Source organism: Kryptolebias marmoratus, linkage group LG20 (genome assembly GCF_001649575.2).
Source record: "Kryptolebias marmoratus isolate JLee-2015 linkage group LG20, ASM164957v2, whole genome shotgun sequence".
In the NCBI taxonomy this organism is placed as follows: domain Eukaryota; kingdom Metazoa; phylum Chordata; class Actinopteri; order Cyprinodontiformes; family Rivulidae; genus Kryptolebias; species Kryptolebias marmoratus.
In genome coordinates, this window is record NC_051449.1 from 16,295,251 (window position 1) to 16,314,310 (window position 19,060).

The 19,060-nt window shown below is 39.1% G+C and overlaps 1 protein-coding gene across 3 annotated transcripts in view; it reads left to right on the plus strand.

Annotated features, from left to right (window-relative positions):
- Positions 1 to 19,060, plus strand: part of astn1 (astrotactin 1) — a 300,003-nt gene that overhangs the window by 245,783 nt on the left and 35,160 nt on the right. For all 3 annotated transcript variants that reach the window (XM_017420879.3, XM_017420880.3, XM_017420882.3), the window contains 3 exons: positions 15,034 to 15,311; positions 17,097 to 17,230; positions 17,729 to 17,880. In XM_017420879.3, coding sequence (XP_017276368.1) covers positions 15,034 to 15,311; positions 17,097 to 17,230; positions 17,729 to 17,880 — 564 coding nt within the window. The remainder of the gene's footprint in view (positions 1 to 15,033; positions 15,312 to 17,096; positions 17,231 to 17,728; positions 17,881 to 19,060) is intronic.

Sequence of the window (19,060 nt, forward strand, 5' to 3'; positions counted from 1 at the left end):
ATTACTTTGTAACACATACCTATTTTTGAAGTAAAATTTGCTACCACTCATTAAAATTCTCATGCATCCCAATTTAGCTTCACAACCCTCAAATAAGCTCTGAATCTTTCCTGCTATCTATTTTAAAATATATATTTTGTTTGGCAGCTTTGCAGATGTCATTAACTGAGAAATCCTGAATTAAAATATATAAGTTGGACTGCTTAGTTGGAATATATGACACTAAAGAAAGTATTGATCAGCTCTTTTTTGTGAATGCAATTGAACGTTATGACTGCCAATGAAAAATGTTTGCAGCTTTCTAGCCAAGAAGGTCCTCAAACAAAGTTTTAGAGCTGGTAATAACACGTAGACCGAACATGTGCTCTCAACTGCACAAAACATGAGATAGTATGTCTGCCTGAGCAGAAAAGTCTTATTTTATCCAAAGGTTAGAAAGAAAAATCAGCTACTTTTATTAAATGACCAAAGTAAACTGTGCTTTTTAAATGTCTGAAATGCTACTGTAGGTGCTCTGTTTCCTCACTCCCAGCATTTGTAGGATGATTCATTTTCTCCTATTTATTGTATCTTCAAACGTTCTTTGCCAAAGGATTTATGTAACAGTCTGGCAAACGGTACAATGTTAGGTCGGTGTGCCTAAAGTAAGACAGCAACATTTTAGTTCTGTTTGATGTTTGGGAAAGTGTTCATAATGAACATAGATTAGAGACTTAAGGTGATTTAAGCATAAATGCAGTCCTGATCCTTGGCACAGGTCAGGTATAAATGTCATTTGTAATGTATTTGCATCATTTCATGTCAACTGATGCTATACAAGTAAAGTTTGTACAGATAAAAACAATTCTCTCACATTTCTGAGATTATCTTTTTGTTGACTCTTAACTGTCAGAATAGATTGACTTTTTTTGAAATTTGTAGATTTTTAAGTTGTCATGTTTTGTTTTTTTTACATTATATAAAATTCACAATTTAATAAAGGCCCAGCATTACAGAAAGAAATACATATTGTCCACTTCATGCCAGATTTACTCTTGAAAACCCCAGTAAATGCAGTGAAAGCAGGAGTAAAATTACAAGCCTTACATTAAATCCCAAATAAAACCATACTGTCCAACATTTCTGATTGGTAAAGTCAGAACAGAAAACCATTCAGTCTCAGTGGAGCGCTTGTGTTGTTTTTGACCCAAATTCAAGGCTTTAAGTTCTCAGGCAGCGGTGATTCACTAACCCCAGACCTGGCTTTTCCCAGTCATGCTTCATGTTATTTCTGAACCACCAGCAGTTTTTAACATCATTACACCTTATTCAGTTATCTCTCTCTCTCTCTCTCTCTCTCTCTCTCTCTCTCTCTCTCTCTCTCTCTCTCTCCTGGATCTGAGGTTCATTAAACCCCCCCAGGTGTTCTTTCATACCGAGATGCAACAGAAACAGATATGAGACCGCCATCAGCTCGGAGACATTTCGCTACACCACATTACACTAGTCTTTAGTCGCAAGCAAGCTCACAGTGCTCTGAATTATAGCCTCCAACGATTCACAGATCTATGAAAAAAAAAAAAAAAAAAAGCTCCAGTGGTGTAATATTTGATGATGAAGCATGCAGGAGGAAAAAGTAATAAATCACTCTTGGCTCTTAAGATCTCCCAGCAAACCCACAGTGCTGTGGGCTGACAGCAGACAGGGCAGATAAGGAGAGATACTCAAGACAAAGGCAAAGAGACAAGACGAGGATGAGGTTTGATAGAGAAATTAAACCCCAGACTCTGTGTTATTTACACTTCTACAGTAACGTGGGTGTTGGATCATGTTTAAGCACGCACTCGTGCTGCGTGCACCTATTTATCCACGCTGCCCACAATCTCAAATAATTACATTCAGTTTGGACAGTTACGTACATGCTCATGGCCCTGATTGCAAGACTTGCTTTTTGTTCGTGAAATACAATGATGGATACAGTGGTGGAGGTGTTCTTTTCTTCTTCTCTTTCATTTTAGTGCCTAGTGCTTTTGTATTTCTTTGTCTGCCCTCCTGAGCCAACCCCACAATGTGTTGAGGCGCATGGTTGTCCTCCCTGAAGATGACTGGTTTTAGAGTTTGCGATGAGCGTCAGCTTTAGTTGTTGCTACTTTATCAAAACCACATATTACTTTCAGAAAAAAAAATATATATATAAAAAATATTTTTTTTCTTACTTACCATGAACTGTCAGTGACCATTCCAGGTAGTTCAGATTACTATTAACCATTTAAGAAGTTTAATCCGAACGTTTTTAGTAATTTTTACCAGGTTGTCACTGTGTTCAGTGAACCTCAGACGTCAGAACTGAGATCTTAATCACGTTCCAGTTGTAACTCAAAAATCATCAGGATTTACTCACTGTTGTGCAGTAACCACGCCAACTATTAATAGCAATACAAGCAAACCATATTTTTCAGCATTCAGTATTCAAATGGGTTTTCTAATAGAGGTTTTAAAGTATTATGTGTGTGATTGGTTTGTTGGAATACAAACCAATAGAAGTGAAAATAAAATGTTTATTACTGCACCTATCCCAACTTCCTATGGGGAGGGCAGCCTTATTGGATTTTGAGCTCAGGGTTGGTCAGGCACTCTGACTTTCCGAGTCAGAATTCTGACTTCAGGGGGCATTCGAGTTGATTTTACCCACTTGAAACTCAGAAATGCTGACTTCCGACAATATAGACTGTGGTTACACAAACACCAAATATCACCTGCAAAAAACAGCCTTCTTCCATGTGAAATCTTGATTACATCTAATTAAGCCGTTCAGCAACTTTCCATGCATAAACTGATTATTAGTGATCTATTTACAGAAAACAAAAAGGGGTTGGGAAGAGACATCAGGCGTGGTGGTTATGTTTCTATGCTCACTTGAAAAAACACCCCAGAGGAAGTAAGTGTGAAGAGGGAGAAATCAGGCAGAATAAGTGAAGGTGATGAACGCGAACAGAGAACATGCAGAGAAGCATGCTGGCAGACAGACAGCCACTGTTGCGGGGGCCCCTCAGCATCCATGAACGAGATGTCACTAATGGGACTGTCAGGTCGCGGTCAGCAGCTCTAATCAGCACTTAGACAAACAGCACTCCATGAGCCACATACTGCTTCAGACATAAAGCTTTCATCAAGGCTTAGTGAGCCCTGTCAGATACTGTTGGCGATAACTTCCGTGTGCGTGTTTGAATGTGGTTATGTTGACGGGTTGGATGAGCAGACTGAAGGGCTTTGCCCCACAAGGCTCGGCTATAAAAAGGAGCACCGTACAGCTGCAGATGTGTTGTCACGTTAAAGAAATATTGAACTTCAGGAGAGCTTTACTTTGAGTGGTTTCCTGACTATGATGTAATCCCAGATATCTTGCGTCTACTTTATCCGTTAATCCACGTCTGATGGAGGAAGGTTTTCTCCCTACAGTTCTTTCCTTCAGCCATGCTAAAAAAAAAAAATCCCCTTCACACATATATTTGAAGAATCTTTTCCGTCAGTTTTCATCTTCTCTTTTTTTTAAATGCCATCTTTTTTAGGTAAGTCGAGAAAAAAATGTGTGTGAAACATTTTTCCTGACCTTCGGTATTTCTGTGTGTGCACATAATTTAAATAGCTGTAGAATTAGAAGTCTGGAGGCAACTCGGCTCAAAACATCATGGCCAAAGCGACAGTCTTTTTTTTATTTTTTTTAAATCTTTTTTACTATTCTTCCACCACATAGTGTTATTTCACCAAAAGTCGGCATTACTTAGAAAATGGGATGGCTATTTTCCCCGTGATGACATAATTACTGCACATTTCCTTGACCTGGTGAGTGAACATCTGAAGGGAATTTTCGAATTCGTGATAACCTTGGAAGTCATTTTGACAGATACATTTGCAGGTAATGGTTCTGTGATACCAGGTTCGTATGATGTATAATGATGCTGGACCAGCTATACAGCAAAGCAGGCAAAGTTTTTCAGTAAATACGGGATGTGGAGCTAAATTGAGGGCAACCATTGCTTTTACTTGCTGATCTTTCCTGAATCAAGTTCTTGTTTTTACTTGTTTTGCAGTACTAAAATCCCTGACATATCTTTAGAGAATTTCTCTACGAAACTCTGAAAGACAAAAAACAAAATAAAGTAAAAAGCTTTCTGCATTTGTTTCTGTGAAGTTTCAAACTGTGGTCACTACAAAGACATCAGGCCCTCCTTTAAGCCTCTTTCACATCTTGTGAGGTATATTTGACCCATGCTGGCAAAATGAGTTAGAATGAGCAAGCCTGCAGTGCAAAAGAAGTGAAAATATTGATTTTCGCCATAATTGAGACTTGGATAAGAATTAGTCCATAAAGACTCCATTTAGTGATCACGGATGCTAAAATAGCAAATAATCTTCCTAATCTACCTTTTAACTGAAATTTTAACAGACATGTCTTCAGAAACAATGCTAAATAATAATTCTTATAATTTCATTTGTAATTGACCTTTTCTCTCTGCTGGCTGCCATAGCACCGGGACATCGCTTTGTGTAATGTCTGTGGTCATTGTGAAGGTTGGGAATTTCCCTTTTTAAATATGTGTCTGAAATTCCTGTGACATCATTCCAATAAAAATCGAGTTTTCTAGCGGGCATTTCTAACAAAACTAGCTTGTTGCCAGACCAGGTGATAAATCACTATCTATCATTTTGATGCTTTAACAATAGAGAAATTGAAAATAAAGATAACTCAACATTGAATAATTCCTCATTGTGACTCATTTCCCATATGTAAGAAAAGTGGTGGAGGTGTTGATGTCAACTCGCTGCTCTTATGCCTCTTAGCCACCAAGCGAGGCAGTAACTCAGCTGTCAATACATGAAAGCCAGAATTGCGGCTTGAGGATGGGGTGTAGTGATCACAGACATCTGTGCGACCAATTGTGGGATTTAGAAAAGCAGATGTCTAACACATATTTTACTGTATGTGTAGTTCTCCATGACAGTGCCCCTGAGTTTTACTCTGCGCCTCTTATTGTTCCTCAATGACAGCTTCATTTATGAAAGCTCACATTCTGCAGGACATGACCGGCTTGATAGATGAACAGCCAAAGGCAGTTTTGTAAAAGGGGCTATAGTTTGATCAAATCTGATAAACAGACAGTTGGAAACTGTCAGGATTTGGGTTTTTTGTGTTTTAGTTTATTGTCTTTGTTTGTCTTCATGTTTTCTGTTTTTAGTTGTGTTTCAGGTGTCTTCCTTTTTGTTTAGGTTTTGTTGTGTTCTTGTTCTCGGTGCTGTCACTATTCACTCCTCCCCAGTCACGCTTTCACCTTCCTGGCACGCCCATCTACACCTGCCGCAAGTCTTGTTAATTACTTCACCTGTGCCCACTTTCCAATCACCCCCTCTGTTTAAAAACCCGGTCATCTCCTCCACACTTCGCTGGTTCATTCTTCTATTGTCCTCTGCCTTGTCGTCATGCCTCGTCCCCCCATGCCCTGTTTGGGTCGGGTCTCGTCTCGCCTCGCCTCGTCTCGCCTCGCCTCGCCTCGCCTCGCCTCGCCTCGCCTCAGGTCTGCTTATGTTTGCTTATGTTAGTTAGTGTTTTGTTTTTGGTATTGTTTGCTGCCACATTAGCCTTTTGTTTTTGTTTATCTTTTATTTTTAATAAATCAGTTCCTTAACGATACGAGTCTGCACTCTGGGTTTGCCTCTTTTCCCGTTCCCCCGCCTGACAGAAACTTTGGCAAACGTCTATCTCGGTTTATGTAGTTGTGCTTTTTGAGAGCAAAAGGCACAAACTCCCATTTTAAATCCCATGGTTCTTGTGCATAATAGCAAAACCGGCTGGACTTGAAGCAGATGTCCATGCAAAGTTTTAGTGCTTTTTTAAGAAAGTGTTTAAAGGGTTCGAGTTAAGGTGAAAATAAAACAGATTTTAGCAAACAAATTTAAGACCTTTCTGTTGTTCGGTTAGATGGTTTTCTTCTGTGAAGTTTATTCACAACTGTTCAACAGCATCAACCTCACTTTGAGTATTGAACCATCAGTTCAGGTGGCACTGCGGTGAGTTCAGAAGATCACTTAACTTCTCTGGCCTGCAGCGAACTCACCGGACCTCCTGATGGGGTGCAACACATCAGTCAGCGCCGTTCACACATAAAGCCTCGGCCAAGTGTGGCGCACCCTTGAGAGAACCCTAATGGAAACTGTTGAAAACACTGTACAGCTAAAAGAAAAGGAGTTTAATACTGCGGCATGCCTGAGGTTGATAATCTCTTTACTTAGGTGTACTTTAAAACTGCTGGTCTGCAAGCTAATTAATTTACATCTTAACGGTTAAAATGATCAGCTATCTTCTATCAGTGTGGTTCTTCATTTTAAAAATCACTATTCAAAGTCTGAAAAACTTTTTTTTTTGTTGATGTCATGTGTCTGCACTGCACCAGTAAACAGATTTGTAAATGACAAGAAAACTACTATAATTTGTTCCTTCAGCTTGCCTTTTTTTTTAATGAGAGGATGGCAAGAAATTCAGGTTAATGAGCTGTTAGCACAGTCATTTAGCAAACTGAATTGCTGTAGAAAGAAAATGTATTTTTCCAGGTCAGGACGCTGGCAGCGAGGATTTAATGTCTTGCTCAGGTTTGGTTCGGTGGTTGTGGCCATATGGAGATCAAACTTCAGGCTGAGGACTTCAGGTTAATGATGCCCTGTCTAACCTATAAATCATCTTATTTTTGTCGCAGCTCGGTCTCTGTGGACATTATTGCTCTGAGTTGTGAATTTGCGAGATAAAATCTAATTGGTTGCACACATTTCTTCAGAGATGTATGTTTTTGTTTTGTTTTGTTTTATAAAGCCATCTTGTTTCTTGAGCCTTTTGAGGTGGTGCTGATTGAAGTAGTTCCCTGCGCCGCTGTTTCAAGTTATGTTACACTGTAAAACATTTAAGTGATGCTTACACACATTCCTCTCTGTCATTGTAAGTTGTCCCTTTTTTCACTTAGACAAAAAAAAAAACAAGCTCTTGTTCCTTCCTTTTTCTTCACAACCTCCAAGCAGAAGCAATGATGGAGGAGCTCAGCCTTGCAGCCCAAAGAGAATCTCACGCTTGTTTATTTACAATGTGCTTCATCTGGATGCTGGCTGAGTTTTGCTCTGCTGCTGTGAATTATCAGGTACGAGCTGCCTGTATGTGCCCGGGAAGGTGTCTTGTCTTTGTGTGCACGCATTTTCTGCACACAGGCACGGCAAAACTGCACTGCGCACCTGAGAAGATTCGTCTGTCACACAGATTTGTTTAAAAGCGCTCTGCCGGTGCAGGCTTGGAGTTGAGAACGTATTACGGAGGCCTGACACGCAGCACAGTTGCGTTGTTTATCTGCGTCTCGTTCAGCTCCCCCCCCACGCCGCCTCTAATTCTGTTTATCATTTCTCTTCATACAATTGGCGAGATCTGTCCGAAAAAGTCTCCCCTTTTTAATACGGTTTTCCATCTCACTGCTTTCCCATTTACTAAGCCAGTGCCTGCCTTAATTTCCAGCATTCTCAGATCAGTGAGAGCTCATGATTATATTCCATAACCATGTAATGTTCATCTCAGCCAAGCACATTTAAAAGGTTAGCTATGATTTGCCCTCTTTTTGTCTGCCGAACAGTGGAGCTTGTACTTCAGTGTGTCCTCCACCCCAAAGCTTCCGGCCGAATGGGTGATCCACTATCACCATCTAGTGGTTACTGACAGGTACTTGTCTATAAGTGAGCTCACTGGAGTCGGATTAAATGTTCGGGCGGAGGAGAGACGGGTTCAGACTTAGAGATGCAGGAGCCTCCGAGGCGTCAAGAAAGGTGTTTAGTTTTAAAACTGCTGTTAAAAATAAGGCTGATGGTGTCAGGAGCTGAAGTCATGGTGCTTTGATCACAAAGATGAATGGAGATTAAATGAGTCAATGTTTCACAAAGAGGTCTGATGAAATGCAATATAATGAGGCTCTGCAGGCCTGCGAGAGGCAGGAAATGAAGGTTTTCACTCCAAATAGCAGTAATATATTCACACAAACAACATATGAGGCTTACATGCTGAAGATCTCTTTATATCTCTCTCGCCCCATGTTCCTCTATCTTCCCTCCTCTCATAAAATTACACAAACTTCTAAAGCGTATTTTTGTAAACAGAAGGACTGACTCGAGTCAGTCAGTGGCAAATGAACGGGAGATACATCTCATTTGAGAGTGTGGGAGGAAGGATAGAGTGGTATTATGCGAGTCTGAATAGCTCCGAGCTCCATCTGTTGTGTACCACAGAAATGATGAGTCATTTGGCCTGATACTGCACGGGTCAAAGCAGCCCCCAAATTCCCAACTTCATACCCACACACATGCACGCACAGATAAACACAAATAGTTGCTCATGGTGCAAGTTTGGTCGGCGTCTGCGGTTTGGTGAAGCTTATTCGGTCTAATGTGGCATGAAAGATTGTTTTTCAGGCCATTTCTAAGGTCTTTGTTGAGATAAACATATTAAAATATTTTTGTCACCACTGCACTGTTGCTAGACTTTGCTGGTTTACCGTTTTCAGACTCAGGGTGGGCAACAAATTCAGTGTTGTCACCCCTATTTGTAAGGAATAAAATTTACTATCATAAACATCCAGATCATTAATGTAGACTTTTAATTACGTTTCAACCAAATTTGAACTGAAACTCAAGAAAATGATAAAATAGATGATATATAATGCATACTGAACAACATTTGTGCTCATCCAAAGCCATGGTTTGGGCCACGTGACAAAAAAATAAAGGAATGCAATTTATTGTACCAGTAGCCTGCTGCCTTCTCAGTGCCTGAGAGAAAAAGGTTTTGTTTGTTTGTTTTGTCAATTTTTTTCTCTAATTTTGTTTCCATTTCTAAAACCCCAGTGTAGCAAATGAGTCAATAAAGCCACAAATGATGTAGGGAACTACAATGCTGCTCAGTGTTCAGCTTCTTAAAATTTTGCATATTAACAGTTGCACTGTGTGCCTTTAAACCTACTTGCAAAGCCAACATTATTGCTAAAGCTAATAGTCTAATACCCATCTATTTATTCCATTTGTCTATATATCCATTCATACATTTTTTGGGGATCAGGGCATGGCTCACAGTATTTAGGGTGTTGCTCTGGTCTGTCACAATGAGGATGGAGCTAAATGCAGCCAAAGGGCATAGCTCTCAATTGACTGGTCCATCTACGTTCCAACTCTCATCTGTGGTTATGAGGTATGGATCATGACCTAAAGGACAAGATACACTGGATTCATGTGGCTGAAATGAACTACAAGTTGTTCCTTCTTGGACCTCTTACCTCTGCAACCTGAAAAGGAAAACCTAACATTCAAACCTACTGAAAAAAATTAAAATATTCTCTGGTCGCCATAACTACTTTAATGTATTTATGCAGCCAAACACTCTCTGTGCTCAACCTTTTGTGGTAAAAACTGGATCAAATTAGCTAGCCTTGCAAAAATTGGATTCAAAATTGTATTACTGGAAGTTCTAAGCAGAGGAAACGAACACGGAGGTGCTTATTGTGCTGTCATCACTTCTCTGTGAGACATCTGACTCTGTCAGAAGCAGATTACTTTTAATGAGCTATGTGTGTATATATATTTGTGTGTGCTTACATTTCTCTGTGTGTGCATTTTTCCTGACGATTTGTCTTCAAACCAATAAACAGCTTGTCAAAAGCCAAAGCCGTGTGTGTTCGGCTTGTGTGGGTTTGAAGCTGACAGCAGTTTAGTCGCTCAGATAGGTGTGTGAATGCACCTTTTAGTTTTTAAGACAGCTAAAGTTTGCCAGATGAAAAAAAGGAGTACATCAAAAATGAGAACAAAGACGTGAGAGATTGTAGGCACGCCAAGGCAGCGGGAGCACTGCAAAAAGCGAGAGATGTCTTCCATTGTATTGTTTCAGTTGGGCGATGCAGCAATGGAAATCTTGCATCTTCCCTCCTGAATTTGTATTGTTTAAGGAAAAAAAAAAGGTGTGACTGGAACATATTGTTTAAAGCAGATGCAGAGGGAAAATTGACAAAGACTCAAAGAAAAATAGATTTGGAAAAGTTTGAAAAGATCATGGAGCAGTCTAGTTTTCTTTTTGTGTGATACAGAACGATATTACGAGCATCAGCTGGAAAACTCGTTTACAGCCCATAGTTCAGCTTAACACGGTTACCCATGTAAAGAAAACAAGTCTCCCTACTCTTCTCAATCTAATACACCTCCTCCCCTTAACTTTAACTTTTCACTTTCAGGTACAAGTTATTCATCCACTTTTTTTTAGAAATGTGCATTTAAAGGTCAGACATTCAGGTTTTTTTTTCCTATTAATTATGTCAACATTGTAACGTCTGTGAATCTGGGTATGATTGTCAAGAGCAAGTCAATTTGGCATAGAAATGCCACATCTCAGGTAACGCATCTGCGCATTGTCTCGTATCAGACAAGCTTTCTCTCACAAATTCATATTCATGAATGAGCAGCAGCCTTTCAGAGAAACGTTGACACCCTTTTTGCAGATGTCATCTCAAAGTGTTCGGCTCTCCACCAGCTTCCCTCGGGGTTACTACGTGAGGGAGCTTCATGTGACCTAAATTATCTGCAAAGCCTTTTTACGGCGTGTTCTGCGGTGTCACTTTGTTTCTGTGTTGAAGGGAAGAATACATCGCCAGATGTGTCCAATTTTGAGAAATCTAAAACCTTACCTGTGATGTATGTAGCCATCCAGGGTACCACACACAGTCACTTTCTGCCGAGGCTGGGTTGTCCTGAGATAGAACAAGGGGCATTATTTTTTTTTTCGAAAGTGGTTTCAAATTGTAGCCACTTTAGGCTGCATTCAGTACACCAGCAGAAAATTCTGTGAAAAGCCTGAAAGTGGCCGGACAAAAAGGTCAAGGGGGATATGAATTTCTCTTTCAAATTCTATCAATTCTATTCAGCCAATCCAAGTAAAATTCAGAAATGGCAGACTTTCTCTGGAAAAAGAAAAATTACAGTAAAAGTCAAAGGGTCTTCAGGGTCATTGGTACAACCGGGACAATGATTGCCTGCAACAAAGATTATGACAATGCAGTACAGGTGGCATATAAAATAAAACATAAAATGGCAAAAAGGGGGCAACTTTATCACTGGAGAGTAGTTTTAAAGTTCAGAGGTCTATGAGAAAATGACCCCACTCCACTCTTGGTTTCCCATCATTGTAAATTGTCCCTTTAAACCTTTATGGTGGCAAGTCTTTATCAGTGTTGCACAATGTTCTTTTTTTCAGAATATCGTCTAATTTAGATCACATTAGACGATGAAGCAGAGCATGCTTTAGGTTAGGGTTTTCTTGCGACTGAAAAGCAGCCATGTATTGTTGCAAAAAACACTAAAGTTGCCTTTTTCTCACCCAGATGACATGTAGTTTTAAAAACTAACGCTTCAATCAAAGTACTAAACTCAGTGCATCATAATGTCTGTCAATTAGACCACTAAACTATATCTTAAATATAGTTTACGATGCAAAGTTGCGTTGTTTAAGTATTTTTGAAAAGCTATCCAAAGACATTTTTTTTTGCTCATATTAGCCTCACTAGCAAAACATGTGAAAGTTAATATTGAGGCAAAAGACATCAACTTTGTCACTTTTAAAGCCATGTTTACAGCAGAAAACAAACCCTTCAGAGTAATATGAATTATTTTAAATGCACTCTTCTGCTGGAGTTGGCTTTGCAACTACACTACTTTTTTTATTATATGACATCTTTATTAAATATGTGCTGTATGTTTTGTTTCTATGTTAAAAAGTTTGAAGAAACTACACAAGATGATACGCCACATATGTTTGGCCATCAGGTGTCTCAAGGCTGGGCTGCTCATCCATTTTAATATCCCCCAGTGGTCTCAGCTGACAGCGAACAGTGCCGGACTAAACCAAAACTAAACTGAGCTAATCATTGCCAATTTTCCTTGCCCTAAAAGCCCCCCGCCTGGCCTAATATAACTGCCACATTTAATTTCCATCTGCCAAAAAGGTGGCAAGTGAAGACAGAATGATGAGAGCTGATTAGCAGGAAGTGAGCCGCCTTGACAGGGGTGAATTAAAGTTTGGCTGGTCAGGAGTGCAAGGACAGAGACATTCTTGGCAACTTTCAGACATCCGCACGTCGGAATGTAGAGATTTCCCTTTTCTGGAAGCAAATTTCTGTTTCTGTTTTAATTGTGTTTCTATTTGATTTACTTCTACCAAACCTCTACCACAAGCTACAAACAAAAGCCTAATTTTCTTCTCAAGTGAATTAAGTGTTTTTTTATTATTTATTTTAATATTGCAAATGAAAAAAGCAAAACTCTCTATCAGGAATCATGATGTTGGATCATCTATGAGATGATTTGGTTTGGCCATCATCCTCCTGTGCCTCGGTCAGACCTTATTTACTGTATCTGCAGTCGTACCGCATGCTCTGATCAGCAAGGTCTTACCTCTCAGACTTGTGTAAAAAGAGCTACAGAGATTTTAGGTGAATTTCATTAAACAATAATATTGGATGTGGGATGTTCTGATCTGAAGGCAGAGATAACGGCAACAAAGACTTTTATTTTCCCACATATGAATGGTATATTTCCCAGTGTTGGTGTTGTTTGTCTATAGTATAATATGGTGAGGGTTCCATGGATGCTTCTATGGGAGATTCATTTCATTTCCCTTCGCTGAAACATAGCTGGGTGTGATTGTTAGTTTGTCTCCGCAGCCTTCTGCAGTGGTCTGATTATTGTTTCTGCATTCATTTTCATTTCCTGCATGTCTTTTAATCATTTCATACAGACTTTTCTGTTTCGCCGGTGAACGTGCTCATCTGGAGGCAACAGCACCAAGTAACAAATACACAGGTGTTTACATTTTTTTAAATGGCGATAATGAGCCTGTTAGCGCACACTTGCTCACTAACTCTTAGAGCAGTCTTTAACTTGTGTTTATATCCATTTTCACTTTTGTGTCACTGTGGATTTGGTCTCTACTACTTGATGAGAAGGTGTCATTGGTCTTTATCTGCTTCATGTGTTTGAAAATGATTTTGTCTGCTTTATTCTGTGGTGAACATGTGTTGTCTGTTTTACAATACATTTGTTGTGAATGAATCTGGAATTTTTGGAGACTGGTCTGTTTTTATGTACATATAAGGTCGCAGTGTATTTTAAATAATTATGGTGTTCAGTATTTATTATTTTTATCGTGGTTAAAACCTACATAGATGAATTAATAGTTTGACCCTCACTAATGTTCTGAATTAAGCATGCATGTCTTGTTTGTTTTGTTTTTAATTAGGCAAATCCAGCCTTTTTACTTTCTATAACTTGCTATCATACATATAATAACAGTTTCACCTGCTACTTTAACACTCAGTTCATCTGGATTCCCTTGAGTTCTTTTTTTCAACACTGTTCATTTTCATTTAACATATTTATGAACCTTTTGAGTGAAATGCGTTTGGTGGCAAAAATCATGTCGAAAACAAACTGCTTCAAATACAAAGGGTTTATTTTTGCCTTTCTTGGCAGACAAACTATCAAAAAGGGTCATAAGGGCAACCAGACCACATTGTAGCAAACTAAATACACTCGCAGTTTGTATGCAGACACTCACGTGTGGATGGATTTTATGATAAATCAAGTTTTTGTTTTATTAGCTATTTTGACATTAAGTCAAAGACAGATATGTTGTTCATGTATCGTTTTTAAAGAATAAATGAATATAGTGTGACTCTTTTAAGGCGGACAAAAAAGGAGTTCTCCATTTAAGCTATCTGAGGCTGGGTAATATCTAGACAGTCTCCCAAAATGCATACCTGGAAGACTAAAAAACTTAATATGTGAAGTTCTTATTTAGCTTTTTTTCATGCAAAAATGCAGCTCAAAGTGCTGCAAAAGAAATGAGAAGCATTGTGTACTTAATGTCACACAAAATATATATTCAAGAAAATTTTGCAAGCATTTGTTGTACATTTCTAACAAAGTTAAGAAACATATGTTAAAGTTTAATCTTACATATGAAATATTCGTCAAACATACATCTCTTATCATGTACGCTTTAGTTTGTGCTTTCCTTTCAGAGCAATAAATTTCTCTTTTCCTAAATCGAAGCATTTATTCATTCATTAACATCAGAGAAAATGCCATCTGCACTAATTTAGTCTCAGTATTCAGTATTTTAACCTTGTTTTATTTGCTTTGGGAGACCAAAATATGTAAATTTGTGATCAGAGTTGCTTTTATGCAGGAAACAGACAGGCTACGGAAGTTGTGCTCACAAATTCAGACAACCAGAAGTTTTTCTCTGAGAAGTCAGGCTGTCACCCGAACTCTGAAGTTCATCCCGTTCCTCTGGGTGGAATGATAAGAAGACCTCTATTAATAAACAGATGAAAGAAACCTAAATGTCATGTTCTTCTAATATATCCCACATGGTTTTCTATCATTAAAGAGCAGATCCAGGTTTTATCTTCCTATAGTTTGAACTTCATCTCGCTCTGATGTTGTTGTTGGATTTTTAATAAAACTCCATCACCTGAACACAGAAAATCAATAAAGCAGTCACATCAGCACAGTGTAAACGTTTCATTGTTTAGCACAGATACAACACAGAGCTCCAATTATTTACACTCCTGCTCCTGAGCTTCGCCTGAAAGGCAGAGAGGGAAAAAAAAAAAAAAAACAGCTCCAAAAGAAAGATAATAGGAACATATTCATGCTTTGCAGTTTTGCCACGCTGCTATGGAAGAAAAATATTCTCTCACTTCTGCTTTTTCATCTCCTCACTTCTTTTTCTCATAACTAGAAACATGTGACTCTTATATATTGATGGTTGTGATCATTAATAATAAAAATATTGTCATTTTAGACTTCCATTACAGGTTTAATAATGAAACTTTTAAATGTTTTTGCTCTCATTCTGTACATTTCTGATTCCTGATTTATGTGTGTGTGTAAAATATGCAGTAAAGTTGTCACCCTTTTTATTCTTCTACACAGGTAACTCACCTTCAGAGGAGTCGGAGGAGCGCGACAAGGAGCCCAGGACGCTGACCTATCCGGCGTACATCGCCAGCCTCCTGGACACAGGTGCCAAGCGCATGGCGGCCGGTGTCAGGATGGACTGCAACAGCCAGGGCCAGTGCCCCCGCTCCTGCCACCTGTGCCACATGAGCCCGAGGGTGGCGCAAGGCCGGCAGCAGTCTGAACCTGTTCTCCTGAAGATCACCAAAGCGGCTCCCATTTATGAACTGGTGTCCAACAACGAGACCTATCAGGTGTGGAGATTTGGTTTTGTGCTTTTCCTTGATGTACAAATGGTAGGAAATGAAAGGCCAGGCATTTCTTGAATGAATACATTTTGATGCCCACCTTTGTAAATAACTGCAATAAATGCAAGATCTTAGTTGAATTGTTAGCACTTGATGTGTTGTTAATGACTCTCAGCTACTACCACACCAAACTTAGCTCACTAGCTGTAGAACAGACTGAGTTAAGGTCATTTTGTGTTTGATAAAGTTATTTAGCTATAGACACCATCTTGATTATTCACTTGTAAATGTATATCTAGTGATTATATTTTGAAAATCGTCCAGTGGTTCATCAGATATTTTGGTAATGTTACAGACAAACAAACACACACACAAGCAAACACATGTAGATATAGGCAAAAATATTATCACCTTGGCAACAGGCAGTAACAATTTAGGCCTACTGTTTGAAAACCAACCTCTCACTTATATATTTAGCTATAGAGTGTAAGATAAGCACAAAGTTATTTTCCAATATCAGCAGTTAGACTGTGTGTAGTCAAAATTTTCACTTTGATGTGGAAAAAACTTTACCACCATTTTTGCATCGCAGCTGTAACGCTGCCTGAAGACAGCAGCTAATAATCCCGGCATGCATATGGCTGTGTGATCATTAAACAACACTGAGTCTATTAACTGGCACCCTGCTATGAAGCCCTCAGTATCGGCACGATGGTATCTGTGTGAGATCCAAAACCATCGTGGCGTCATCATTAAACAAGTCACGGACACAGGGAACTTTACAAGGAAGTATTTTCCTTTCAGGGTATCAGAGCTTTCTCTGCGGCGAGCGAGCCATGCCGTGATCTGCTGTACTGTGCAAAGACTTATTTGACTCCATCAATATTGTACATCGATAACACCTCGACTCCTCCGGCAGGAAGAAAGGGTCGATACGGTTCTGTCCACGTCTCAGAGCTTTCATCCGCATGCTCAGTCAGTCCGAACCAGCAGCTGGTATTGACAGAGGCTTTGGAGGTTGCTGGTGCTTGACTGTGCAGACAAAACACAGGCAACAACTAGAATATACTAGAATCTACATACACATTCTTTCATTCTTTCTTTCTTTTATGCCTAAATCCCATCCCAAAAGCTTCTTATTTCATTAACAGCTCTGACTTACTTTGCTTGTGTTGAAATGTTTATGTAACTACTAGAGTTGATGGATTAGAGGTCAATTTTTAGAATCTGTTCCAGACTTTAATCTATTTTGGAAATCATTCATGCTTGCATAATATATTTTAGAGTTTTCTTTACCTGGTAAGAAGCTGAACGTCAACCCAAGCTCAGCTACTACCACATCAAGTTTGATCCCAATATCTGTAAAACTGACTGAGTTATTGCCATTTCTGTGTTGGCTAATGTCGATTAGCTGTGGTAACCATCTTGATTTGGATTGACTCCAAAGGATAATTAGTTGTAAAGGTACATCCAATTATTATTTCCTTAAAGTTTCATTAAAATCTGTCCAAATGTTCATGAGATATTTTACTAGAGGATAACGTTGACTCCAAATAGTTATTGTCAAGTTTTAAGCAAAGATCTTACCAAAAAATTAAAAACACACACACATAAATAGACAAACAGACAACACTTTTGGGCAAAAACATTGTCGTTGTCAGTGGCAAGCAATGAATAAATATGAAAATTAAGTAGGAAATGGTTATGTAATAATAATCAGCGTTTCAGTTAAAAACATTATATTTGCATGCCTGCTCAAATCTCTGTATGTGTGTCTTTCTGTGTGTGCAGGCACTTCAAGAGGCCATGATGAGCATGCTGTGGTGCTCAGGCAAAGGCGACGTTATTGATGACTGGTGTCGATGCGACTCCAGTGCATTTGGTACAGATGGACTGCCCACCTGCGCCCCGCTTCCCCAACCCATGTTAGTAAAAACTAATATTGCCTTCTCTTAGTTCAGCCCACTCAGAAGGGTTGTGATAAATGCCATCTGTCATGTTATCGGCAGAAATCAATCTCCTGCTGCCAGTGTGGACTCTGGTAACATGCCATCAGCCGCCATAGATGCTCAATATTTAATTGTGACCAAACATAACAGCGATCAATGGCTTATTTCTCCTGTCTGGTACGGCTGTGCTAATCAATTAAATGAGCTGCTATATATTGACTGGTTGGCACAAAAACCTGTGTACACAAAGTTCTTGGTGCTTCAGACAGTAGCTGCAGACATCTGCTCATGAATGATTCAGACCTTAGCTGATTAATGACTATATATAGTTTTTTAGACAGAAGTGTTTGTAATAAAGCAGAGTGTGTTTGCATTGGGTTGCAGTTTTGCAGATCATGAAAGCTGATGTTTGCTGTCAATTACAGTAATGAAGCCATTTTTGTTGACATCTTCTGTTTGTTGTGCTGTTGCCAGGCTGAAGCTGTCCTACACCTATGAGCCCAGCAGCTCATTGGTTATCATGGAGTGGAACCACACGGAGCCTCCAATAGGTGTGCGGATTGTCGATTACCTCATCAGCCAGGAGAAGGTGACAGAAAGGACCGACCACTCTAAACTCGAGACAGGTATGTCTGCTCAGAACTGCCTCATTCAAGAGTTTGGCCATGAATAACACCCTCCGGTTTGAAAATGCAGACATAGACCAACAGTTGCCAAGCAACCAGTGATAGTTTAACATCTTTATGTAACATGCATCATGCACATGTTTGGTAATAATTGACACATTTGTAAAAACTGTATTTCTCTTTTTTTTTTTTTGCAATTTTTTAAAAATGACTTCTTCCAAACATGCCTTACTTTGTGTTTCCAATTGAGGCGGTCTCTTGATGTAAAGTTAAATATCTTTTGGTTTGTCTGATAAGCTGTTTTGGATTATTTACTTTGATGCAAACAAAACCCTAGCCAACTTGCCAACACCATTTGGACAGAAAAGCCTGATTTTTGTAATTGTTTCAGCTAAATGGAAAAAACCTTGGTCCTCAGGACTGTACTTTTCACCAGAAAGTGTGTGTTCAGTCTTCAACAAAAGATGATCCAATATCATCTCCTAATGATACTGCTACCAATGTAAGAACTTAAAACTCTTTAATGTAAGAGTAGCCTCTAAACTTCATTAAGCTATTTAATAAAACTAATAAATATCTACATAAAAAACATCAACCTTACAGAAAACAAAAACACCTATATAAACCTCTGAATGCAACATCATATATCAGGGTCCTTTGTATGGTATTTTAAGCTGAATAGTATGTAATCTTAAAGGCCACCACAAGATGGTGTACATCTGTAACTGTAAAAAGCCCTCAGTACATGACTTTCACTTCAAAATAAACGATGCAGCCATGGTATTTTATTTATCACGGTACTGTAATTGCTTTAATGAGGCATGCGATTAGTTACCAATAAACACTGCAGGTAATGGCAGTATGACTGATCTGACTAAATCTGGGTCCTCAACAGTCACTGACATACCACCACATTTGAATAAATCCCAATGCTGTGTCCTACAGTAAAACTTATTTAAAGGTAGTTTTGTATGTTACTGTTTATTCCATATGGATTTACCCATTAAGGTATGTTTTCCCTCATGTTTGCTCTAAAAACAGGAAGTGGTATAACGAGCCACGGGAGCAGCAGGATGGGGGGGTGTAACAACCCATGACAGAGAGCACTGATTCTTGGCTGGCCCTTAATTAGTTGAAGCTGGCAAAACGGGGCTAGTTTATTCTGGCAGTAATGACCCAA